This window comes from Malaclemys terrapin, chromosome 15, assembly GCF_027887155.1.
Source record: "Malaclemys terrapin pileata isolate rMalTer1 chromosome 15, rMalTer1.hap1, whole genome shotgun sequence".
NCBI lineage: Eukaryota > Metazoa > Chordata > Testudines > Emydidae > Malaclemys > Malaclemys terrapin.
In genome coordinates this window covers 21,647,803-21,675,563 of record NC_071519.1, presented here as the reverse complement: position 1 = coordinate 21,675,563, position 27,761 = coordinate 21,647,803, and the positions used below count along the sequence as shown (strand labels likewise).

The window sequence follows — 27,761 nt, the reverse complement described above, 5'->3', positions numbered from 1 at the left end:
TATTGTTTTGTTACTTTGAGGATGAATTGTTTCCAAGCAAGTGGATGGGGCCAGATGGCTGATTTTTCTGATCTATGTGACGCTGAGAATTGTGTGCATAGTTACTCTCTTTGTTGACGGTAGAGCCTCTTGGTTTGTAGAAGAGATTTAGGTTGAATTTTCAAACTCCCCGGGAGTCAGGCATCCAAACCCTCTTGAAACTGAATGGGAGTTGGGTGACTAACACTCTTAGGGTATGTCTACATGAGAAACACTACAGCGGCACAGCTGCAGTGCTGTAGTGTAGATGCTCACTACCGAGATGGAAGGGGTTCTTCCATCACTATCATAAATCCAGCTCTCCAAGAGGCAGTAGCTAGGTCAATAGAATAATACTTCCACTGACCTAGCACTGTCTATACCAGGGCTTAGGTTGGCTTAACCACATCTCTCAGGGCTGTGAGTTTTTCACACTCCTGAGTGACATCGCTAGGTTGATCTACCATTTAGGTGTAGACCAGGCCTTAGACTCCCTTGAAAATTCCAACCTTACAGCAGAACTCCAGCCCTTGCTTTCCAAATGCTGGCACAACACTCCAGTGTGGACTTGCACAATATGAAATTAAGACTATAGTGTATGAAAAAGGAGAGACTTCGAAGGGGAAGAGAACTTACTTTCCATCTTTTTGTGCCGCCTTCCTTTGAGTTTCATCCTGAAAGCTTCATTTTAAAAAGGTGAGTCCTCCATCTTGCAGTTGTTTCACATTGTAAACTGGTGCAGTTCCCCCTTTGCTCTGAACAGAAGGCACACACACTGAATAGGGTCAAAACTTACCCCCTTCCTGAGGTTTGCATTTATTGTTAACTTAAATAACAACAAAATGTAAACACCAGCATAAGATTTCTCCCCAAGCTGGGCACTTCATTGGGTTTTCCCTGCAAGGCCTTTCTAGTTCACACTGTCCCAGAGAGAGAGACTCTAGTGTAAACCCTCTCATAGGAATGAACAGGACACACCTCATGTAATCTCAGGGAGAATCAGCAAAAGTTCCCATTAGCTGTACCCAAGAGTTCAAACATCTGACATCAAGCTGACTCAGGAGATAAGCACTGTATCCCCATGAAAGGTCCTGGAATCTACCACCTTCTCTCTCTCTCTCTCTCCCCCCCCCCCCCCCCCCCCAAGCCAGTTACAATTGTGACCATATGCAAACAGTATTGGTTATGAAAGGCTTAAATGAGTCATGAGTCAGAGACATCTGTTTGCAGCTCAGGGCTCCCTTCCACTCCTCTCTACCCCCATCCCTGCCAAAATCGGAATAAATCATATGGATTCTTATGTAGCACACAGGTAAAAAGATATACTGCGGAGTAAACCCATGAGAATGGCTTCATCTGTGCGCACATGCAGTCAGTTCACAGACACGAATAGCAGATCCCAACAGCTGCAGAAATATAGCATTATAGTTAAGGTTGATAGAATTAGGATTTTAATTGCACCTTCTGTCCTCAACATATCCCAGAGCTCTTCACGACGCAGTGAATTAGACACGGACAGTGGAATTATTAGGCAGGCAAATGCAGCAGCTGTTACACATGCTCAGTAGCTTGCTCACAGCCGTGAAACCGGTTTACTGAAGGATGCAGTTTTCTGTAGGACCAAGCAGGCTTTAGTCTAATCTCTTTGCAATGTGCTGATAGAGATCTTTCATTTCCATCAAACACCATCTGAAATAAATGGTCACAAATCCTATCGCTGTACAAAGAAAAGGATATTTCTTTTTAAGTGTGTAAGACCTATTGGTATGAGTGTAGGAAAAAATAGTTTATTGAATTAGCACAGCTTTTTGACACTGCTGCCCACTACAGGGAAAACAGAGGGGAAAAAAATCTTATCCTGCTGTTGATATTGTAGGCCTAGAGGTGTGTTATGATCGGTGAAGAGTATTGTTGTAACATGCTACAAAAGAGTGTAGCAAAGCAAAACTGGCACTTGTAGAAGCTATGTTTAAACCATGTAACCTTTCCCATATTTACAGATAAGCAAACACTTTCAGTTTCCCGTTTCAAATTAAAAACTCTGGTGAAAATAATGCTAATCTGTGTCCAAGTCATTTTAATTATGCAAATAAATCAACGGAGATCCGTTGGCTCTTGCCAGTTCATTATGATTCTGTTCCCTGTAGGGTAATCACACTTTTTCAGAGATGTCTCTCTAATTTTACAAACTGTATGAAATACATCGTGATTGATTGTTTATTTCAAACTAAGATTTGCAAACTGGGTTTCACTTTAAATCTCTTTTCTTTGTTTTTTCAGAAATATTTTTAAGCAAATTACCATTAGAACTGGTGGTAGCTGTCTTTGATCCCAGAGTCAAAAGGATCATAGAATCATAGAATATCAGGGTTGGAAGGGACCTCAGGAGGTCATCTAGTCCAACCCCTGCTCAAAGCAGGACCAATCCCCAACTAAATCGTCCCAGCCAGGGCTTTGTCTAGCCTGACCTTAAAAACCTCTAAGGAAGGAGATTCCACCACCTCCCTAGGTAACCCATTCCAGTGTTTCACCACCCTCCTAGTGAAAAAGTTTTTCCTAATATCCAACCTAGACCTCCCCCACTGCAACTTGAGACCATTACTCCTTGTTCTGTCATCTGCTACCACTGAGAACAGTCTAGATCCATCCTCTTTGGAACCCCCTTTCAGGTAGTTGAAAGCAGCTATCAAATTCACTCTCATTCTTCTCTTCTGCAGACTAAACAATCCCAGTTCCCTCAGTCTCTCCTCAGAAGTCATGTGCTCCAGCCCTCTAATCATGTTTGTTGCCCTCCATTGGACTCTTTCCAATTTTTCCACATCCTTCTTGTAGTGTGGGGCCCAAAACTGGACACAGTACTCCAGATGAGGCCTCACCAATGTCGACTAGAGGGGAATGATCACTTCCCTCGATCTGCTGGCAATGCCCTTACTTATACAGCCCAAAATGTCGTTAGCCTTCTTGGCAACAAGGGCATGCTGTCGACTCATATCCAGCTTCTCGTCCACTGTAACCCCTAGGTCCTTTTCTGCAGAATTGCTTCCTAGCCATTCGGTCCCTAGTCTGTAGCAGTGCATGGGATTCTGCCGTCCTAAGTGCAGGACTCTGCACTTGTCCTTATTGAACCTCGTCAGATTTCATTTGGCCCAATCCTCTAATTTGTCTACGTCCCTCTGTATCCTATCCCTACCCTCCAGCGTATCTACCACTCCTCCCAGTTTAGTGTCATCTGCAAATTTGCTGCGGGTGCAGTCCATGCCATCCTCCAGATCATTAATGAAGATATTGAACAAAACCGGCCCAGGACCGACCCTTGGGGCACTCCGCTTGATACCGGCTGCCAACTAGACACGGAGCCATTGATCACTACCCGTTGAGCCCAATGATCTAGCCAGCTTTCTATCCACCTTATAGCCCATTCATCCAGCCCATACTTCTTTAACTTGCCGGCAAGAATACTGTGGAAGACCGTATCAAAAGCTTTGCTAAAGTCAAGGAATAACACGTCCACCGCTTTCCCCTCATCCACATGATGGTGGATGGTGACTAAACTAAGGAGCCAGCCACCTTCAGTCTTCTCCTGCGATATACTCGATGGCTTTGATTTTCAAAATAGCTAAACCCATTACATGTTCCAGAGACGGGCAGTTTTTTTTGAAGGAGTCTTTACGCTGACTCTAAAGAGGGTGGTCTTCCTGGCTGATCCTATTGCAGTGAACGCACACTGGATAGGGACTAAACATTGGGCTTGTTTCTATAGAGTAGTAAGTAACAAGAACCTAGTCCAGCCCAATGAGACTACTCATGTACTTTAAGGGCTGGTCTACACTGGGTGGGGAGGGGGCAATGTAAGATGCGCAACTTCAGCTACGGGAATAGCGTAGCTGAAGTTGACATATCTTATTTTGACTTACCTCGGGTCCTCATGGCACGGGATTGACGGCCGCAGCTCCCCTGTCGACTCCACTACCGCCGCTTGCCCTGGTGGAGTTCCGGAGTCGACGGGAGCGCGTTTGGAGATCGATATATCGTGTCTAGATGAGACACGATATATCGATCCCCGATAGATGGATTACTACCCGCCGATCCGGCTAAGTTAAGCATGTGCTTAAATGCTTTATTGGATCAGGCCCTGTTGTTTAGCCCCTGGCAGATCAAGCTCTGACTCCTTTCTGGGGTTTTCTTTATTACTGTGGCTGTATGTAAGGTTGCACTCTTGTTTAGTTGCATAAACATGTTGTCTATCTTTACTGAATTAATCTTGTTTCCCTTGATTGTTCTCTCTCTCTCTAGGCTATAAGGGTTTTTCTTATTACAATAGTTTTTCTTGTCCTTCTGCTAGTCATTTGTACCAGGACAAAATGAGAAATCTAAAGTGAATACAGAGGAGTTGGTTTAAAGATTCTGGGGAAAAGGAAGGTGTTGTGTAGGTAAGGAAAGGGATTATGGAACTAAGAAGCTGCAGAAATGACCTGTGAACACATCAGGAAGGGGAAGGAAGAAGAATAATTATAAAATGGGAAAGACTCTAAAATTTAGTTGTCTTGAGGATAAGAGAACCTGGACGAGACAGAGATGATGAGGAAGCGAAGCAGACTAAGATGAAATTTCAAGGGTAGCATGAGTCAGTTGCACTTGAATGATGATCAATAACAGGCAGAGTCATCTGATGTGTTAAATTTCTCTTTCCTCCATCTGAGCATTGCATCGCTCCTGCATGTCTTGTACCACTACTTCTGTGTTAAACATTCCGCTCACACATTAAGGAATCTGGAAGAAACTAGCTCACGATTCACGTGCACAGAAAGATCAGCTACGTTGCACCATGTCTGGAAATTTTTAAAGGGAAAGTCCAGATTGACAGTGTGTGCATTTGCGTGCTGATAACGTCTGCAAAGTTACGTCATGTCTGGCGGAAGAGTCAACAGTCACAGGATGAAGATAAGATCAGAAATAAGATCACAGGCAGTTAGGAGTAATTTCAGGAGTGAGGGAGCTGATTCCACATGCTCCCCCTGAATATCAGAAGGCAAGTGTCAAGTTTTTATTACTTCACTTGAGGTGGCTAATTCCTTCCACTCCCTAGTCCCCATCCTGAAAGCTTATACTGTCGATGAATTTTCATGTTTGACAAGGGATGTCATGTTTCATTAGTGCCAGAATTATACCTAAATACAGTGTCACATCAATCCCAGACTGAGCTGCCATGGGGCAGTTGTGGAGAAGATTGTCTTAGAGCTTAGAAGCCCCCATCTAGCAAATGGACTCTTGTTAGAACCACTTTCCAGGCCTGGGTGTAACAAGACAGGGTAAGAAGAGCAGAGTAGCCAAAGACCAGGCTGACTGGATTATTCATTGCAAACTGTCAGATTTCACAGTGAATTTTTACATTCCCACTGAGTAACTGCATATATTTGTCCAAGGGGAGCCTTCCAGACGGTATATACTCATTCGCACACAAACATCCAAGTCCCTTCCACATAATAAACCTTTCCCCCTTGTCATTCATGTGAAGAAAACTAGTCGCACAGATGTTTATGTAAAAGCAAATATGAAAGAATACAAACGTGGTTGGATTGAATCACGGGTCAGATTTAGGAACATGTTTGGGAACTCATCTTTCTGGTTTTCACTCCACTCCAGTGAAATGGATCCATAAGGAACACATGACTTTAAAAAAAAAAGTCTCCAAATGTCTGCACTTCCATTGTAGCAACATCTTTCCTGATTAGATGGCAAAGATGCTGTAGTGTCTGTGATGCAACCCACCTCCACCCGTGGAACAAGGCGATCACGTAGTGTTTGCTTTTAAGACAGAAAATTATGTAAAGTGGAGTTTTTAATGACATTTTCACTGATCTTTATGTTCACGTGTCCTTAATGAATCCCACGACATTCACTATAAGATTATTCCCCAAACACAATCTTCTCCTCATTAAGTGTCACCCTCCTCAATCTCTTCAGTGTGGTGTTTTCCTTCCTTCCCTTCATCCTCTGTTCTTTCAGTCTTCTACTCCCTCCCCACAGTCCTCAAACCCTGGAAACAATCATTTCTCTTTGCCGCTTTTGAGATGCAATGGCACATTTTGCCATTCTTGATAAGATCTCTGTTGAAAGACAGACCCATGAACCCTTGGCCTTTCAAATGTCCCCTCTAACCTGTATTCTGTACGGAGCACAGTTAAAATTTGCTGATTTAAATCCTAATCCTGTTTGGGATTTCAAGAATGTATAGCATTCTCCCCAAAGACCCATAGATCTGCCTTAGATTGGTCAGGATAGTGAAACAGACTATTAGTTGAGAGTGTTTTTCTTTGTGCATAATTTTGCAATGTAGAAGTTTTCCGAGTAAAATAAAATGTTTGAATGCGAGAGAGCAAAGCACGTTTATGTGAACTGAGTTTGCAAACCTGTGCTCAAGTCTTTAAAGGAAAAATTGAATTCTAGCTTCCGTTTGTTGCTTTGGGAACCCAGTGCTGGAGGCAACCATCTGGCGGGAGAGAGACGTCACTCGTGACACAGGCTGTGTGAAAGAGCCCGCTGGATGCATCTCTAGTGACGACATTTCTCAGCCAGACGGCCACCTCCATCTGCAGGATCTGAGGTGCCAATTGCAATAACATCTTAGACAAAATTGTATCTGAGTTTATTCCTGGAAACAACAAGTTTCCTACACTATGAGCAGTTCTGCTGCTTTGCTGAGTGGAAGGGCTGTACTTTACCTGTAAGTATGTGACAAAAGTGTGTGTGTGTGTGTGTGTGTGTTGGCCATTCCCTCACGTAGCTCTGCGTTTTCTTGCAATGCTGTTGGCATTAGAGTCCCTTGATCCTTGCATGCCAGTAGTATCAAGGGTGGGACTGTGCCTTGCCCTTCTGTCAGTGAGGAGATTCTTTGTATCCTCTTCTGTCTGTCTTGCAGCCATGCAGGGCTGAGCACCATGAAGCACAAAGAAAACTCTAGAGGGGAAAAATCTGAGTCCTCGTGCTGCTAACTCTGACTTATGCCAGTAGTCAGTGTCTGGAGTATTTACTACGCAGATTTATGTCCGTAATTCTGTTAGAAAATTGGTCCATATTGTCTGTTGTATATCTGTTGTAGGTTGTGCCTGCCCTGTAGTGCCCCCTGCTGAATTAGTGTGGTGCTGCATGTACTCCATGTCTCAGTTTCCCTTCTCAGGAAGTGCGTAACTCTGCTTCAGGCACTCTTGATGCTTGACTTAATAATATTCTCCTTGGGGCTTGTTTATTACGAAACCTCATACAAAAGGTTCCATAGCCAAAAGTCCCAAATAAAGGCTTTCTGGAGCCTGCCCTGTAACCTCTATTCCCAATCACTTCAGGGTTATCTTCGCAGTCGTTATGGCTGTCTTTATGGCAGGAGCCCAGCCCTCCTCTTGGAACTTGGGTAGTTCAAGCAGTTCTTGTCCCTCTCCCTTACCAGGAGTCCCCAACTCTCCTCCTGGAGCTGGGTTGCAATTTACCTCTATTCCTGTGTCTTCTCCTTACAGCAGGAGCTCCTGCCCACCTCCTGCAGCTGGGTAATTGAAGCAGTTGTTATCCCTCAGCTGGCTCCACTTAGTCCTCAGGCTGGTGACTCAGGACACCTGAGTTGGGGTTGGTCCTGCTTTGAGCTGGGGGTTGGACTAGATGACCTCTTGAGGTCTCTTCCAACCCTGATATTCTATGATTCTATGACACTGCAGAAGCCTTCTCTCACTCCCTTCAGTGTCTGCAGGCATCTGCCCTGCGTGAAGGAGGAGGCAGCATTTACACTCGTCCCCTTGTCCCAACTCATGGCCAGTTGGGAGAGAGGGGAACCTTGCCCCAGGCCTTTAAAGAAGCAATACCAGGGTTTCCTTTCAAACCCTGCTTGCTCCCGGGACTGTTTCCTCTCTCCCAGTATTTACCAGGTCCTTGTATCTATAATCAGACCTTACAACACTTAAAAAGCCAGACCAGGAGGCAAGCTGGACTGACCTGCAGGCAGTACTTCCCTTAAGGGGCAGATTATGTTCCAGCCATGGCACTGTGACAAGGTAAAGTAGGATGATTATACATTATAAAGCAACATTTCCAAAAGGCTGATTCGACTTGGGCGTTGGTGGTGGTGGTGATAAATATTGTAGCCAACAAACTCTTTGTGAGTTTTTGTTACTCAATTTTTTTTGTAATGGTTCATTTTTATAATAGCAATAAGATACATCCAGGCAATGTAATACTGCCCTATATCTGTATGGTAGAGTGGCTGAAGACACAGTCTTATGTCTCCCAAAGTCTCCTGTGATACAAGGAAATATGGCAACACTCTGGAATGTCTTAATAATAATTTCTTTATCCTTTTGTAGACCCTTTCACTGAATGCTTTGCAAGCATTAATTAAATGTCAGACCTTGGCTGCAAAGAATCATTACACCCATTTGAGGAAATCGCTTAGGCACACGCTTAACTATAAGCATGCACTTACGTACCTGCCTTGATTTCCTGAATCAGGGTCTTACAGAGGAGTAAACTGAGACTCTGAGAAGCAAGATAAGTGTATATTTTTTTCATGTAGGTGTTGAAGTACAGCAAAACCTGCAGCAGGTCATTAGTCTAAGGGCTTATCCCAGCATTGTTTTTTCAAGCAAATTTCATGCGTGGTGTGAAGGCTCCTAAATTCAGCTTGCGTTATGGCCTTGAAATGTGATAGAAAATAAAATCGAAGATTGCCTTTAAGCCACGGTAGGAATCTGTGCAATAAGTGGTGCTTCTCTGCATCCTGCTTAAGAGTCTACTGTTGTGATGTGGTGTTTGGCATATGCTAGTGGGGGACGATGACTCTCTGCATTAGATAATGGGTGATGATGCTTTTGATGCGAATAGAAAATAGAGGGTGGGGTTTATTAGGTTGTCAGACTTGAAGTCCCTGTTTGACACTGTGCAAAGTAACATCATCCTCTTGAATTCTATTACCTGGAAAGGTGTTTTATATAGTTTATCTTGGCTTAAATACAGTTTTTTAAAAGAAGTGTTGGGAAGCCCAGAGAGGGAGAGAGAAGGAAATGTACACTCTTCTGTCTGTCAAGAAGCAAATGCAATACTAACTAGAGATGGCAATGGGAACAGAGTAAGTACATTAAACTCTTCCTGGACTTCCTGATGTTATATTAGTGAAGGGCTTTTCTCTCCACTCCACCTCAGTCACTAATGTAATTATCTGGCAAACAGCATATGTGAAACCAAAGACATTAACTTGTCAATAAGCCAGTAAATCATTATAACGAAACCCAAATTAGCAATGCTGTTTTAAAATTGCAGCTTGCTGGCCCATCATTGTGTAAATTTTAAAGGGACGCGCATTCATCGGATGAGATTGAACCTATCCTTAGCCCATGAAAAAGAAAAGTTTTCATTTTGTTTGATAGCTGCTGTTAGAGCAGTAATGCCTCCTGTTTGCTTAGATTCACTAAGGTGTGAACAGTTTCCCCATAAAGATGCTTAAGAGCCTCATGTGTCTTCCCGTGTTGGCATCATGAGATACCATGGGTCTGGCATAGAAACTAAGGCTGAAGTATAATTACAGGGGTAATAGAAACATTATTTATGATTGTGTCAGGATAACCCAACCTCTCCCTGCTTGATTTAAGATGTGCAGCAATCTTTACCTTTAGATGACCTTGCATTTATCTAAGTATATATCATCCCCGCTATTAATTTTAGTACATTGCCAAATCCTTTAATCCTGGATCATGCTCTAACAGTGCCCTGCTGCATCTGTTGAGATTAACTCTTGGACTGAACTCACTTATTTATACAAAATCATGAAAACTTTGTATGGAAGGCAAGGAAGCAGATTTAAAGTGGGTCAGAGCAAGGCATAAGGGGTTGATTGTGACCCTGGAAGAATGATCTCTTGAGAAGCTGGGAAGAAAAGGTGACTCAGTTACAGAATATAAGTCTTTAGAACTGGTACCAGCAAAATGAATTCAGGAACTTGTCAATACAAGTGCAGCTAAAAATTCTCTCCTTTAAATGGCAGTTAGTAACGTTTGTTGTTAACCTGGCAAGATGGAGATGTCCTGAGCATGTGCCGTGTTTTCTCTGGAAAGAAACAGCTGTGTGGAGTGTGTTCTGAGATGTCTAGAAGCAGTGATATAACTATCTTGGTGTTTGCTGTAGAGACTCTGAAAGTAAACAGTGCTGCATTGTTCATTCCCTAATGTGCTCCCTGAGCTGGAAGCTGCATTGTTTCTGTAACAGGGCATTGTGAAAGCAACTGCGAGAGAAAAATGCACAAATATATTAGTCTGCATTTAAATTCATTTTAAGAAAAGCAATAAAAATAGAAGATATATGTGAGTGTAATATATTGGCAGTGGAAAAGACATCAGTATTGCTAACATTTTGAATTCAGCTGAGTGATATATCTTTCATAGTACGCACAGTGTTTGAAATTAACCCCGGTGTAGACTAGAAAACGGCTTTGCACCCCTCAAATTTCACTTGAGCCTGCAAGCCATCTCATCTGTATGCCCAAATGCATAGTTTGTTGCAAGCTGAAATATTTATGTTCTGTGGAAAAAGCTTTCATATTTATAACAAAGTTTAGTGTATTGCACAACACTAATTACTTGGCTCATAGACTTTCTGGTTACATCATTTTTGAAAAATCATAGTTATACTAATCCATGTGTATGTTTCATACAGTTGTGAAGTAGTATACAAACAGGCTTAAAAAAGAAAAGGTAACTAGCACATGGCTTCTCACACACAGTAATTGGCAGTATACACAGCTTTAACTATACTATCTTAAATATTTTGCGTTCATACCCTGTTTCTGTTTTTCTTGTCATACAGGTGGGATTCTTTCCGAGCGAGTGTGTTGAGTTAATTAACGACAAAGTTCCTCAATCTATGACCAACTCTGTGCCAAAACCAGGTATGTGTGTGTGCAGTTATTCAAAACGTTTTATGGAAGTCCTCTCCTCCATGCTCCACATTTTATCGCTTCTTTTACACTTCTCATGATCTGTGTTTCATTGCATCACCCATATGTTACACTGTGTTGGGCGTCTTGCATTCTCTTTGTTTCGTTAGCTAATATCAATGTGCAATGCATGTGTGTTTTGAAATATTTAGACTTCCAAGGTTTTGGGGTCCCTTCCACAACCTCTGAGTACGCTCCCTTCATCAATCCTGCTTTTGATGCCTTTGTCAGAGTGTAGTACATTTTTTTTTTTTTTGCTATGGAATGTAGGGATGAGCCAAAAACTATTATGTCCACTTTGATACAATGGGGGTGATAGATACAGTGGGACCTGGGGGTGGAGTAAGATCTTGTCTACACAGGGACACTCAGCAAAACTTGACTTTTTAAGTGGATTAGTTAAACCTCATTAAATCCATGTATGGGTACTCTTATTTAGAATTAAAGTGCCCTTAATTTGGTTTAGCTTAATTCACTTAAATTAAACAGAATTGAGGCCACTTTCACATTCTGAATAAAATCATCTACACAGCAATTTAATGCAGTTTAACTAATCCACTTTAAATTCACACTGTTAGTTAATTTGGATTCATTTTCCTGATAGCCCCTATATAGACAAGCCCTTAGATACAATAGGTCTCAGATCCTAATCACTCCTGATTCTGGATCTGCAAATCCAAAACCCAAACCCACCTTTCTCATCCCACATCTTTTCTGGATAACCAGGTGTTGTATAAAGTGCAGAACCATTATTGCGGGAATGCATTGATCAAGGAAAAATTAAATGGAGAAAAAGATGTTAGACCTGATTCTGCTCTCAGTTCCACTGGTCTAGTTCAGGGCTAACTCCACTGACTGGTGCTTGTACATGCACAATCAGACCCCATGTATTTCTGCACATCCTAATGATACTGAGATTGTTCTTTGCTCTGTTTTCTTTAAAAATCCTGTTTTAAAAGGTCACCCTAACTGCTGTCTCTGTGTCAAGGGGGAAACCTCTTGAAATCACTGCTTTGACTGCGTTAAAATGATGCAGCACAGCAGCAAGAAATCCCTCTAGGATAATTGAGCGATAGGGAATGAAGGGTTTCCCCCTTTTCTGGGGAATGCCTGGGAGAACACCCACCTTAATGATGCGTTTTATCTGCCAAGAGTGCCAATCTGACGACACTTTTTTAAAAAATTGTGGTTCCAGGGATTGAGTGAAATTCCTTTTGGCAACTTCTGTTTTAGTGCTCAGGGCTTGTGGCTCACCAATAGAGTCATGAATGCTAAGGTATCTATGCAGTGCATCAATCTGCATGCTTTGAATGGCTGAACATTCGAAAAGAATATTTTCCACTGTTGCCCCAGTCCCCCTGCCCTGCCTTCATCCTCTCCAGGAACGTGGGAATGCACTTGTGTTAGCTTCTCTGTTGCACAGCTCATTAGCAAGTCAAGTCATTGCAGCAGGTGTGCACTTAGTAAATCCAGTATGCTTTCTCAAAGCTTGAACTTGATCTGTAAGTACTGCAGTCATTCACTTCTCCAACCGTGTTTTTATCAGTCCGAACATGTAGACAAAGGTAACTTTAGACCCTAATATAAGCTGGGCCGAGGAAAACAATCACAGTCACTAGTGTTTATCATTAAATATGGCTCAGGCAATTAAATTAAATGTCATGAATCGCTGTTGAGTAGTTTCTTACTAAGCCTTAATGAGAGAGAATGAAGCAGCATAGATTAATATATCCTATTTGGCTTTAACAGCACACTAGAGAGGTGTGGTTTTTTTCACAATCAAAGAAAACATTTGTTTTAGATTCAGTATAAAAAGCGCGAGCTCTGTTGCAGTTAGTACATGAAAGGATTATTAGGTCTCAGTGTTAACCTTCCTTAATAGTTGCCCCATAAATACAGTAGGCCCCAAGGATTCAGCATTTACTTAAGGCTATCAAGAAAAAAACCAAAGCCGTATCTTAATCCTACATTCAACAGAACCTGCACATTAAAAATAGAATCTTGATTTACCATCTGTCCCATTGTAAGCAACCTGGTTTGGGAATGGAGAGAGGTATTTACATGTATAGTAGGCGGCACAGCGGCCTACATATCTGGAGAATTCAAACATATTTTTAACCGTGGTCAGTTTTTTAGGTTCTTCTAAGAAATGTCCTAATATAGAAAAGCTGCTTAGATAGGACAGGCCAAACTAGTGCCTATGAGTAACATTTTCAAAAGAGCCTAAGTGCCATTGACTTTCAGTGAGATGTAGGCCCAGATTTTTAAAGATATTGAGGCATTGCTGTGCTCAGCGTTGGGACGCCTAACTGATTTAGGAAGCTAAGCCTCATTTTCAATAGGCACCTAGGAGCCAAAATCCCATTGACAATCGCTGGTATTTTGGCTCCTATGTGTCTAAGTCCCTTTTGAAAATGAGATTTAGGCTTCTAAATCAGTTAGGTTTTGCAATACTGAGTGCAGCAACTCCTAAATACCTTAAAAAATCTGGGCCTTAGGCTCCTAAGTAGCCAAGTCCCTTTTGAAAATTGGATTTAGGCTCCTTCCTAAATCACTTAAATGCTTTTGAAAATTTACTCTATAGCCTTATATCCAGCATCACAAAGCAATACATCAGAGTCCCAGTTCAGTCAGCACTTCTGCACATGCTTAACTGCCTTGTTGAAAAGGGATTGATTTAAGAATGTGCTTAGGTGCTTTGCTAAAGTGGTCCCCAAATTAACATCTGCTCAGCACCTCCTGGAAATCTCAGCTGAAAAGACAAGGCCTGGAGACTGAACTATTCATTCAGTTTTAGAAGCGGTCCCTCCACAACATGGTTAAAGTTGTGTTGGTGGGACAGTGTGGAGAAATCTGTATTTCCCCTACCTGTGTTGTGTGTGTTCTGTGAATATAATGCGTGACTCAGGCTTCCAGAGCAGTCTCTGAACACATTAAAATTCACATCAGATATCTTTTTAATTATCTATATTTTAGTGTTACCAGGGAACAGCGAGATGTTTTTCCAACCGGAATTGGTTGGAGCCATTTTCCTTACTTTACCGCAGCAGTGTATTCCAACCAGAATCAACCTAAGGTTTTAGATTTGGACTCAGTAAGGCATATTTAGCAAAATGTGACCTTTGTTTCCTTAATCAGAATGTTGTGTGTGAAACATTCAGGATGTTTTGTATCTGCAGCATTGAGTTGTTTGCCATGAAGGAATTTACAAACATAGAACTGATTGTGTTGTTTAATTTCTCATAGATTTTGCTGAATTAAGTAATCTAATGAAAAGCAGATGTAAAGCAAAGAATTTCCTGCCCTGCTATTTATTATCATTCATAATGACTGAGACCTTGATTTGCAGAAGTGTTGGGAGTAACACTTTAATAGACCCATAAAATACTAGGTTGGGCTTAAATGAAGTACAATTAATGAGTGAGATTCAAATGAAAATGAGATGTAGGAGGCTAAAGAGGAGAGGTGGGACTAGGTACAGGTTGCATTGAGGAATAATGTTTCTTTAATTATAGAGGTGTTTGCTAACACCAGAGATGTGAGCTGAATAACTGTCTAAAGAATAACAGGAAACCTGGATTTAAGTGAAAATTGTATCCATTTTATCCAGTTATCCTGATATTCAAAGGCCTAAGAAAAGAAAAAATGCTTCTTGCCATGAGTTTGCTTTAAGATATATTTGACAGTAAAGCTTGTAATTAAAACTAGCATTTCTGAACTTACTGATGGCATCATTTGTGAAATGAAAGCCCAGTGTAACACTTTAAATCCTTTTCAATTCTGCTTTAATACAGAATTCGTAGTTGTGTGTAGCTGTATGTGTAGACCTATATCTTATTAATTCAAAATAAACAGCCCAATTTATGATAGTTAAACTGGATTCCTATATTGCTTGGAATGAATTGGCTCTTTATAACCATGATCTTTATCACCTACATCAGGCTTATAAATACCAAGCTTTAATTTCAAGTGTATTTCAGTATTTATTCTGCAAACATAGTGTCTCGAGTCATGATCCAGTGAGACCTCACAAGCTTATCTGGAGAAGACTCAATCAGTATCTCCATGGGGCAGTACATAGAAAAGCTAGGTGCTTCAGGAATCAGTGAGAGCTATTCTTTGAGTAGATTTTTCCCTTTTGAATTTGCATTGACCTGTGCCCCAGATTATTTCTAGTGAGCCCAATACCACAAAAGTAGAGCTGGGAAAATAATGGATTTTTTGGTTCATTGGCAATTCTGAAAAATCAAAAACATTCCTTTATGGGCAAACTAATAATGGAATTTTTTGAAAATTTCAGCGAGCCAAAAGTCAGAAAATATTTCAAGTAGGATTAAACTCGACACAAATTTACGAATAATTTTGGGTCGACTGAAACTTCATTTTTCAGCGACTAAACTATTTGCCAAAATATTTTGCCTAGCTCCGTGCAAGGCACCTTCCTCTTTCAGTTGAGGCCCACAACCGATGACGTGTCTCTGTTTATTAAAAACTTCATAGAACATAGAAAGAGTGTTAGCACTGGCCAAATTCCGATTTGTTTGAAACACCAATCCACCTTCTTCAATTCCATTTCATTTGGTAGTGGAATTCTAATCTTCACTTCCTGCCCCAAATGATTATGTAGTATTGGTGTGCACTGTTTGACAGCTAGTATGTCCCACCCCAGAAGTGACTGAACTTGAATGATACTGTAGATGGAAGTAGTTCATGTCTGTATGGTTTTTAAATAGTTTTGGGACACTTGGAGATGACAGATGAGACACAAATTTTAGATATTATTATTCTTCCTGGTGAGATGTGAGCCTTTTGAACTTTCAGCCTGCTGCTTAGCTGAGGGAAAACAATCAGTGTTTTTCCTCTAAGTGGAATGTTTGGAAGTGCCTTTCAAGTGTTACTTCCTCCTCTCATCCAGTACTGTTCGTCTCTGGTAGGTGTTGTCTGGGAACAGGATGTGCATTTGTTCATATCATCTCAGTTCGTCAGTTTTTCATTAGAATGATTTTAGGCATCATCTCTTATGTGTCGTCTTTGGTCATTAACCTTTGGATATCAGCTATGGTAGTTAAATGTCATTTTAAAAAGGGTATCATGCTTATCCTCATGCATAAACTCACTGTATGTCTTGCTTGTTAACATCTAACTTGTTACTGCGTGTCTCATCCTGCATCAAGCCTTGCTTACCAAATCTTGTCTCAGAAGTACTTTAGCTTGACAGTTTGTTGGAAGGTGTTTGAACATTGTCACCTCTTAAATGGGGAGAGATTAGTGCCAATATGAAAGCAAAGCATAAACATAAGCAGTTGACGGCATGAAGTTCTGAGTGTAATGGAGAAGGGGTGGGTTGGTGCAGAACATCTCCCTCTCACTCATTACTCTTTCAAAACTCTGAACTTGTGAAAACTCCACCTGGGGCTGTGCCACCACTAACCCAAATAGCAGCCTTGTTTATGACCAAGGAATTCATTTTGTTTAGATTTAATGGGTACATTTACTTATCTGCTATCTATATGCACATATATACTAGCAAATCCTCATTAAGGCTTAACACCATATATAAAAAATGTATTATAATTATTTATAATATATTTATATGGTGTTACGCCTTAATGTGGATTAGCTAATATTGTAATGCATGTGTTACAAGTTGTTAATGACAAATAAATATTTTTAACATCATAATGAAGATGAATCAAAACTCCAGATTCAAATAACCCCCTGAACTTCAGAGGTGTTTAAAATCCAGGTCTGCGGTATTGGAAATGAATCTGTCATGTTAAATGCAAAGATGTAAAACTGAGTTGCACCACTTGTTTAAGAGATGGTTGCTAACAAAACAAATGCTGAAGAAGTTGAACCTGCATTAAAATAAGATTGGTGTAAACTTTGGAGACAAGGACAAAGTGTTTTGTTTAAGATGTACTGGAATATGCCGGTGAAGGGAGCAAACAGCACAGGTTCAGTAATGCAGGTCCTGTATTCAAGCAGACCAGTTAACATTGGTTAATGCTCATTGGAAATAGATTCTAGCTGGCAGTTACTCCAGACAATACAAATGGATTGTTAAAACGTGTATAATTAAATGTAGAACCATTTTGGTTAATCCTCAACCATGATTTAAAAATAATGAATTATTGAGTTTTTAATGTATAACTTTCCTGTTAAATCGAAATTGAATTGGAATTTCAGTGAGCCAGCTTGAGGCTAAACTTTCAGTGTGCTGCTGGCAAGGACCCAAATGCACTAATGTGCCTGGGGCTGATACATGTAGTTCTCTGTGTAGTAGCCTGAAAATGTTCTCGTAATATCGACCAACTTAGAGACCAGTTCTACAAGATGTTGTGTAGTCTCAGCTCCCCTTGAATTTAATAGGTGCTGCAGGTGGTCAACACCTTGCAGGACTGGGGGGACCCGCTTCTACATGTGCATCTTCTTGTTAAATAAATTGATTTTTTTTCCCCCAAAGCATCTTCCATGTGCATGTCTCAGTTGTTATGGGCACCACCTGTCAGTCAGCCCTTCAGGCTGTGTGCTCATAATAAGACTTTAAAGGACATAGTCAACTTGTTTAAGACCCAGATTTAAAGTGATCTAATCTGGTGCGAAATTACTCCTGGATTCTTACTGGCATTTGGTTTTTAAAATTAATTATAAAAACAAACCAGCCCTTGGGGCTGACACATCAAATAGGCTCCTCTCGCTATTCTGCAGTGAGTTAATAGAGTAACCCTGTTGTCAAAGCCCTGCATTTTCCTTCACGTCTTTGCGGGCCATAATGCACAGACTGAGAAGTAAGTTAAAGCAGCTTTTTGCTTTAGCGCCATTGGAAATGAAGCAAAATAAAATGTAAAAGGGGACCCAGTCAGGTAGAGAAGTATATTATTTTTGTAAATGTCATATTGCAAACTCCGAAGATGATTTCTTTCCTGGTTGGAATTGTCCATCTTTATAGAGATGATACAGCTCCCATACATGGCTCTGATTCAACAAAGCACATGAGCACATGTATGACCTTAAACACATGCTTACATCCCATTGAAATAATGAGACTAAATCATGTGTCCAAGTGTGTTGCTCAGCAGGGATGGGATAAAAGTTAAAAAATAGGCTCAAATCAGGCCCCATATTAGGTGCTGAGGCCCTTGAACTCCTGTTGACTTTAGTGGGGTTTAGGGCACTCGGCACCTCTCGGAAGGTTTCCAGCACCTTGCAGGATTGATTAGGTCCATATTAATGTACATCCATATGTGGGTTTGCGAGGAAATGGCACTACATGCAGTCTAGCCACGCTTGAATTGAAATTGACCCGTTTTGAATGGGTGCATGTTTTAACCATTTCTTTCTTTCTTTTTTCAATTGTACCTTCCCAGTATCCCCTGCCCACGGAGCCCGTCCAGCGTCTTGGAGCTACTTCCCCCCTTGTACGTTTTCATTTATTCCTCTTTTTTTCTCTTTCTCTCTTCTTTTTGCATACATGCCAGTCAGTAGCTGCGATGCTTTGAGGGATGTTCAAGGAAGCCAAAGACAGACTGTATTGCAATGTGGAGATGAAGGGAGGGAATATGATAGAGGAATATAAAATCATGAGGGGTGTGGAGAAAGTGAATAAGGAAAAGTTATTTACTTGTTCCATAATATAAGAACTAGGGGCCACCAAATGAAATTAATGGGCAGCAGGTTTAAAACAAATAAAAGGAAGTTCTTCACACAGCGCACGGTCAGCCTGTTGCCTGACGAGGTTGTGAAGGCTAGGACTATAACAGAGAACTAGATAGATTCATGGAGGTTAAGTCCACTAATGGCTATTAGCCAGGATGGGAAAGGAATGGTGTCTCTAGCCTCTGTTTGTCAGAGGATGGAGATGGATGGCAGGAGAGAGATCACTTGATCACAACCTGTTAGGTTCACTCCCTCTGGGGTACCTGACATTAGCCACTGTCGGCAGACAGGACACTGGGCTGGATGGACCTTTGGTCTGACCCAGTACGGCCGTTCTTATGTTCCTTTAAGATCTTTAAACATAAAACAAATGCAACTGGGAAACCAAGACAATGATAATTCTAACCCTCTTCTGCCAAAGATGCTAGGGTCACTAAATGGCATTAAAACCATGATCAAAGATGAAGAAAACACCTTTGTAACCCCCATGCAGACAAAATGAGGGTGTCAACTGGAAGAAAGATGGGCTAAAGAGTTGGGAGATGGAAGAAAACTAAATATAGCTTGGACAGCGCATTATATATTTTAAAACAATCTGCAGGAGAAAAATAATTAAGCTGATTTTCTTAAAAGTGGGTAGATAATTTTATTAGTACCGGGCACTCCCCAGCCCCAGAATGACTCTGTGAGAGGACCTGGTGGCAGCATTCTTTTGGTGCCTAGTACAGCGGGGCCCTGATTTTGGTTGGGGCCTCTAGACGCTGGTGCAACACAAATAATAATTAGTCCAATATCAGTAAAATTATACCCCCTTGTCAGAGATTTAAGTTCTTAAAGGTGGAAGCCTGATATGTGTTGAGCCTCCCTTGTACATCCCCCACCATAAGATGCTTTTTTATTCTTGGGTTTCCATGATTCAAATAATAAACTTTTAAACATATTGGTTATTTAAAAAGTCCCCATCTCCCTGCCCCACCCTTCCCCAGCAAATTGGTCTAAAGATGGCGCTTTGCACTGCATGGTGGGGAATGGGAATGTGGTTCCTATTTCCAGTATCCTCCTATGTGGATCAGCAGGGATTTGGGAACCATAGCAGAGACATCTCTGGATGGAAGGAAGGGTGTCATTTGACAGCACTCGTTCTGTCTGTTATGAGGAGCTGCTTTGCTGAATGCCCCCAGTGAAGCAGTGGGGGTTACAGACTTGGCAGAAGGATACTGGCCACTTGTGAGGCCGCAAAGGAGAGTAACAGAGTAGTATATGGTTGTCTCTGATAGGGCCATGCAATAGGGGAAGGCTTTCCTTCTTTCAATATTGCCAGCAATGTCAGTAATCATAAAGGAGCTGTTTTCTTTGTCATCCCAACTTTCAGCAAAGAGCCCCAGGGTATTGATATCGGGGCAGAGACTCCAAGAATGAGGGTAAAGTTGATTGACATAAGAGGCCATATTATTGACATACAGTGTAAATACATTTTGCAGTGAGGATAGTGAGTACTAGTGAGAGCCAAGAGGGGTTTTGGTTTTGAGTTTTTTGGATGTGTGGAAAAAACAGAGAGAGGAAGAATCTTCTTTGTTTCTTCTTGTACAGAAAAACTTTGTGGGAAAGAAGTAAACCTTGATCCCTCCAGAAATGCCATTCTTTCTAGGGTTCAGCAGCAGTTAACCTCAGCTGACGTGTTTTTTTCCCCCTTTGTAACATGAAAAAAAGAATGGCTACATCTCTGGTTACTTAATGCAATCTGAAAGGTCAACACTCAGACTCACTCTGCTTTAAAACCATTTTGTTAGAGGGAAGAGTTCAAACACTCAATCAAGTATAATATTTCTGCTCAAAGGTATAAAGCTTATTAGTGGTTTTGCTTGTTTTTCATGTGAAATTAATTTCTTTTGGCAGCCATGTCCCTTTCTGAGTAATACGATTGAAGCAAATAGATTAGAAATTTGGCTGCCATAGTGCATGGAACACCAGTACATCCCACGTGAGACTTCATTGACATGCTTAAGTGTTCGTCTGTGCTCTACACTGGTGGTTCTTGTTTGTAATATTTCCCTACATCAAAGGGCCCCAGTTATACATCTCCTGTTTCTACTAATTTAGGAAGACTTTGTGTGTGTTTTATTTTTTAAGAGAAGTTTCCCTCCTCCCCCCAGACTTTGCCAGTGTTAGGGGGTGGGTATCTCTCTTCTTTGTTTTTCTGCTCATGTAGCTTTCTTTAGAGTTAGAAGGAGATGCATGCTCAGCTAGGAGGAAAGGTTTATAGAGCATGAGCCTAATTTTAAGATTTGCTGAGCTCCCATGGCTCCCGTTGACTTCAGCGGGAGCTGAGCACCTCTGAAAATGAGGCCTATATCTTTAGGGTCCTGACTACACCTGACACCGGGACTGTGCAAGCTACAGCCACGTTTAAACACCACTGGTGCTAGCAAGGTTCTAGCACTGCCATTATCAAACCATGCTGTAAACTCCCTACTGAGCTATCTGCAGCAGTTTTCTCCGGGGTAGGGAGGAGAAGAATCCTTATACACCAGTGTTAGAAACCTGCTGACAACAATCGTATTTCCATGTGGTTGCAGCTACCCCAGTTCTTATCAAAGGATAGGCTTGTGGGTAGTCTGCCTATATCTAGTTTTGCCCTCATAAATGTGTAGAATGTATGATGTGACCTACAGAATCTATGCCTCAGAGCACATCAGATCAGAACCCAGGCTTTTGACGTGTTCATTCTATTAATACTCTCTCTGCCAATGAAATTGTTAGTCTCCTAGAGTTTGTTCCGTTAGCTTTTTTGAAATTAACCATGTTTATCCTTTCTCTTGCCTTGTCCCTCTCTGCACCCCTTTTCCTCCCAATTGCATGCAGATTTGGAGATGGCTAATGTAAAGCCAGGTTCTGCATGTGTTACAGAGGCTCTGAACCAGTCCCAGCTGAGCTCAGGTAGAGCCGTTATGGACAATTAGCTTCTCAGTGTCCTAACCCAAAGTCTAACACTGTACGTGATAGCAGTGGCTATGTACTAACACCTTAGGTTTGGTTACAGAAGCTAGGTATAGTTGAAATAGATTATGTTGATTTTTATTTCTGTCTGAAGTCTGGAAAAGCAAAGAGCCTGAGCCTGAAAATCCTTCTTCATGCAAGTTTTCTCATTGAAGTCAGTGGAACAGTAGGATTGGATTCTTTTAACATGGCAACATTGACGTTATTCATTTGCATCAGGGGTGAGCTCAGAAATCTCCTCATCTGCATAAACTCTGAATCTAAAACACGGTTCCTTTTATGGCGCGTGTAAAAATACATGGTACCAAAACCGTCTTGTTCGTGCACCACAGAGGAGAGCGTGCTCAGATAAGAAAGAGAAGAAATGTGGTTTAAATGCTGTAGTTTTGCAGCAGCTTAAAGGGCCATGGTGAGTGCACCGTTATAGTGATCGCTCAGAACCGCTGTGTTGTCGTTGTCATGACTACATTGCAACAGCCTCTCAGGAGAAACAGTAGATAAAATAAAAGCACTCTAAGGGAGCTGAGGGACTATAGTGTGCCATGGATAGACCCAGCGTGCTCTAGCTATTCATTCGGCAGTTACTGCGAATGACTCACTAACACACATTTTAATTTCTTGTTTTTATGAATGAATATCTGGAGATCTGTCTTTAACATAATTTTATACAAAGCTACAGCCGAAGGGAGGTGTGTGGTAATGTCGCCCTTGTTGGCGTTCTCAGCAGAGAGAGATCGAGGATGGAATGCGTGCACAAAGCAACCATGAGGGCAGCAGAAGTTGTCCCTCCGAGGGAGGGCTCAGACGTTATCAAGGGTCAGTGCACAGGGAAGCTTGCACTTCTCCTGTGCCCATTCTGCTGGTGAACAGAGGATTTCATTCTTCAGAGCTGTCAGCACAGCGTCTTTCCACCAGCACTAAATTCATCTTAAATAGTTTTAAAAAAAAGGAGGGGGGGATATTACAAGTGGGATTTTCCCAAATTGCCTAAAGGATTTAGGAACACTGGTGTTCTTGGAAATCGTGGGATTTTGTGCTCCTGAATTCCTTGGATGCACTTAAAAAAAAAAAAATCTTTGTAAGCTGAACTTAATAAAGAAATGAAGTGACCAAGAGCCATGAAGTACAGTTAGCGGCATGCTGGGTCGATGCTGTGCGGTGACAATGGATTAATTTAATATCTTGTGCAATGAGTCCTGGTCCCACAGAACTCAGGGCTGTGGATCACGTCTTGTCACCATATATTTCTTTGAAGCACTTTACTCTACCCCCTTGAATTGGAACTGAAGTGTACTCCTGTCCGCACTATACGTTATTCACACGCAGTCCCTGTTTAGTATGCTGATTGTGTTTCCATGGGTGTCATTAATGTTAATGGATATTGCCATTGATGTTACTCTAATAAGTGAGTCACCAATACTTCCAAATACTCTTCAGATCTTCCTTTTGCCTGCACTGTCCACAATATTAGCATCCTGCTTCTTTCTTTCCCACATATGAGGGCTAATTAATGAGCTTAAAGTTTGTACAGTGCTTTGATGGAAAGTGCTTCAGAAGGGCCGAGTATTATTTTCATTGTCTCTCATAACTGCACGTCTCCCTATTGCCACCTCCTCAGCATTGCCCGTGTATGCCCCTGCCTCGACGCTACCTACCTCCGCTGAAATCCTCCTGGGTACTTTTATCTTCTCACTTCAAAGGTCAGCAGCAAAGGAATTTTTTTTCATTGGGCTTTTGCCCTCTTTTGCTTCCTTATAATGCATAAAGAAGGGCTGGATGTTTTTTTTTTTTTTTCCTCCCTCCAGTTCTTTCTCAGTATTATTTTGCTGCTATTTTGTACCTGAGAAATATCAGCAGAACTAAGGCAAGTCTTCCTTAGTTTTACTGTTTGGGAAGTTTCAGGACGTTTATTGTGGACTCCAGGCATAATGCTTCCCAAGAGGAGTTCCAATGACTTCCTATCATTAGACGATTGGGATTTCTTGGGGGATAGTAATAATGTCTTTAAGTGGCTGCCCAGGACCATAACAGAGGAGTGGGATATGGTATCTCATTGAAAACACGGACTGCCTTTTTTGCTCTTTAAATTCATGTTCAGGGTTACAAAAATAGCAGTAACATTTTCCTCTCAGACATCATTTAACAGCACCCATGTTTCTCTTTCACTCTATGCCTCTTGTCCAGTTCCATTTCCCCCTTTCATGCTGCAGTAAATAAATAAATAAAAAAGTGGGGAGACCAGAGCAGTGTGCTGAAATAATGGGGTGCTGCTATATGCAAGATTCACCTGCTCTGCATTGAATTCTAAACCCTAAAACCTGTAGCAGACTGTGTGAACTTGGAAGGGTGGTTTCCCAGAACTTCAATTTTTAATATTCTAGGAACAAATATTAATAAACTGTGGACATTAGACGCTCTCATAAATGTTTATTGTAGAAGATCTGAAGTATCCTCTGCAAACTAGTCTGTGTGCTGTAACAATGTATAAGAAGTGTTATAAATTGGGTGTGGGAAACATCCAATGTCTGTTCCTTGAAAACACTGTCAAAAGGACATTTTCGCACCCCTCCCCACAAATCTCTAGAAACCGCCTGCCATGAAATTACTCACTGTGCTTTATATGCAATTCAAAGAGCTTCTCAGAGGATTTACAGGAGCGATAAATCCCCTCAGTGCATGTCCTCCATCTATATATCAGCCACAGTCTAGATGGAAATCTCAAGCTCTTTGCAGACATGGAGCCAGTGAAAAGTGCTGTTTTAAAGGACAAGTATCTCAGAGTTTGAGGTGACCTGGTAGGACATTTAATGCAACAAATGAAGTGTGTGTGTTTCATCAGGAAGCTGGGATCCAGGATGATCTGTCATAATATGTCTATAGCTGCTGTTGAGCTCCACCCTCCACCCAACCACCCAAATCAGCTTCAGAACATAGGAAGTCAAGCAATGTGTGCAATCAAAAGGCCATATTTCCTCATCCTCCTGTGGGATTTTCCACTGGAAGGAGTGCGTCAATGCCAGGAACAGACATCACCATTTCTTCATGGAGTTATGTCCAGTTAGTTCCATCAGGCACTGTGAGGTTTGCCCGTTCACCTTCATGGAATGAGCAGGGTTGAGGGTGGGTGAGGAAAATACAGTTCTGTTACCAGAAAACACAGATACCCAGAGATGAGGGTGACAGGTTATCAGCTGGGTCGGGGAGGGTTCTGCATAGAGACCCTCTATGCACCCATCCCTCTGGCTTCTGGCCTCCCTCTGGCTTCCTGATGGCACAGTTCTGTTGGAACCCAGAAAGGGGCACTCCTAGCACAGAGGTTGACTCGCTTTCTTCAGGCTTTGCGGGAGAGACATTTAGCCTCCCTCCCGGTCCCACCTTTTAGCCGAAGCCTGCCTGCCCTTTGCCTACAGAGAGACAGCGCCACATGGATGGCTCAGCCCCACCCAAAAAGGGCAGAAGTCTCTGTGCACAGTTTCCAGGCAGATGATCTGGCTCAAATTCTTAATATGTGAGTAAAAGTCTTGAACACGAACACCGCCCCCCAACCCCCCGCATTAAGATTCTCCCCCTCTTTTTATATTATGATACAGTCTTTAATGACGTGATCACATGCTGTTTTTTCCACATGACCCCTGCCAAATTCAGTGCACAGAATGGATGATGCTCATTTAATGAGCAGTTATTCAATATATTTTTTTCCTCTTGATTGTTCAGTGTGTTACCCCAGGCCTTATTTACTGCATATTACTCAAACCCTCCTCTGAAGACAGAGGGTATGTCTACACTACCCACCAGATTGGCGGGCAGCGATCGATCCAGTGGGGGTCGATTTATCGCGTCTAGTCTAGACGCGATAAATTGACCCCTGAGCGCTCTCCTGTCGACTCCTGTACTCCACCTCCGTGAGAGGCACAGGCGGAGTCGACGGGGGAGCGGCAGCAGTCAACTGACCGCGGTGAAGACACCACGGTAAGTCGATCTAAGTACGTCAACTTCAGCTACGCTATTCACATAGCTGAAGTTGCGTAACTTAGATCAGTTCCCCCCTCCCCCCACCAGCCGTGTAGACCAGGCCAGAGTTAATAATTTTGTCACGGGCATGTCCATGGCATTCATCACAAGCACTAATGAATTTATTTTCACAACGCTGCTATATCCTGGCTCCAGGGCTAGCTGCCCTTCTGTTCCCTCTTTGGTCTCTCTGAGTGCACCCCCTTCGGTGTTAGGCCTTGGACCGTATACCTCTCCTGGGGTGAAAGCACATGATTCTTTCACTCTTAGACCAGGCACATGGGATTGACCATGGTTTTCAAAGCAGATCTTACTGGGTTTGGCATCTGCAGTTCTTCCCTTTGGGGTTCTGTGACACATGGTGAATACAGTTTTCAGACAGCCTTCTAAAACCCAAGGTACTGTTTAATCTTAACGGCAGGAAAAAAGCATAGTAGAAGAAAAAGGGTTTTAAAACAACCAAAGGTCTATCAATTAATATTTTGCCTATCCTTGGTAAAGATCCTAGTCAGGCCTGACTTTCCCAGTCACCCTGCAACCTAGTTCTGGGAGTCTGTCTCACTTTACTGGCTTTCCCCTGCTTGTCTGGTTAAATCTAATCATGGTCCTTGTTCACAAGTTTGGACCCTCAACACCCTTGACAGACGAGTCCAGTGAGCTCAGCAGGGGACAGAGGTAGAACATCTCCAGGGACAATGCAGGAGACATTCTCACCAAGTGTTGGCAGAGGAGTGACTGTCTCAAGCTGTTATGCTTCCTGTTTGTTTTCCCAACAGCTTGCTGTTGACCTAAACCAACACATTCCTACAGTAAACATCCTACACCATACAATAAACATCCCAATAGCTAGGTCAGCATACAGTATTCCTAAATTACTGCAGCTCAGCCCCGCCCCATGAGGTGAAGGGGGTATTATTATCCCTCTTTCACAAATGGGAAACCAAGGCACAAAGAGATTATGGTCAAAAATACCCACTCATTTTGGGTGCCCAATTTGAGACGTCTAGGCCCTGACATTTCAGTGCACTCTAACATTGGAGAGCACTTGATATGTTTAAAGCACCGCTCCCATTGACTTCAGATTCAGCTGTGAGTGCTCAGCACTTCTGCGTGTCAGACAGATGCCAAGGATCTCAAGTTGGGCACTCAGCAAATGAGGAACACGCAATTAGTGACAGCCTGTGAAAAGTTTGGTTTAAGTGACTTGACTAGTATCACGCAGGAACTCTGTGGGATAGAATCCAGTTCTCCAGGGCAGAACTCAACTGTCTTAACCATGAGACCACCCTTTCTCTTCCAGCAGTCACCTGCCTTACTCCCTACTGTCCTCCTTTGAGAGGAGAGTCCAGCAGGATATCAGTCATCCAGCCTCAGCCCAATTCTGCAGTGCCTGCACCCTGCAGCGACATAGGAGCATGCCATGGAGTAGTTTCCTCCCACCTCACCAGCACCCAGGCCCATCTCTGCTCTGCTCCATGCGAGGAAGCAGACAAGAGCATAGGACTTTCCCAGAGACAGGCAGTGAGTCAGTGGCAGACCCAGGATTAAAACTGCACAGCTGAACTCGACATGAAGTTGTGAAATTTGCCCTGAATGCCCCTGTTCATCTCCTGCTGAAAAGGGCAATTATTTAAGCATAGATACCAAGAGTGTCAGCAGTTAAGAGGCTTTTGGTGTCTATTGATAATGGTTTAGAGGAGGTCTCTAGCAAACGAGGAAGAGCAGTGGATTTTCAGGGAGCATGAAAAGAAGTTTAGAAAGCTGTAAAACTGTATGTGCTGAATACTCCCTCCACATACAGCTAAGAGTCTGGGGCTCTGAGCATATATTTCTGAATTTAACTCAGTTTTGAATTTAGTTTTTGCTGGTAGATCTAAAAATACTCTGTACGTGCACACAAATAAAGTCTGTAAATCACTGACTGGTTTAGCAAGTGAGCGACAAGCAATAATTTAAAGCATTTCAAATAAATTCCTAAGAATACATAGCGTTAGAATGTCGGTGCATTTTTTCCTCCTTTCTAATCCTTTAATAGTGTAGCTATTTTCCTGCAGGAGTAAAAAGAAGCAAGTATAAATGTTGGCAGTGCTGAAAAGGCTCTTAGGCATTC

At 42.1% G+C, this 27,761-nt stretch overlaps 1 protein-coding gene across 4 annotated transcripts in view; it reads left to right on the top strand.

Moving 5' to 3' along the window:
* ARHGAP32 (Rho GTPase activating protein 32) overlaps positions 1-27,761 on the top strand; it is a 475,360-nt gene that overhangs the window by 383,034 nt on the left and 64,565 nt on the right. For 3 of the 4 annotated variants that reach the window (XM_054049530.1, XM_054049531.1, XM_054049529.1), the window contains one exon: positions 10,855-10,936. In XM_054049530.1, coding sequence (XP_053905505.1) covers positions 10,855-10,936 — 82 coding nt within the window. Of the gene's footprint in view, positions 1-10,854; positions 10,937-18,381; positions 18,406-27,761 lie in introns of those variants that run through there. The other variant, XM_054049533.1, reaches the window with a different exon arrangement.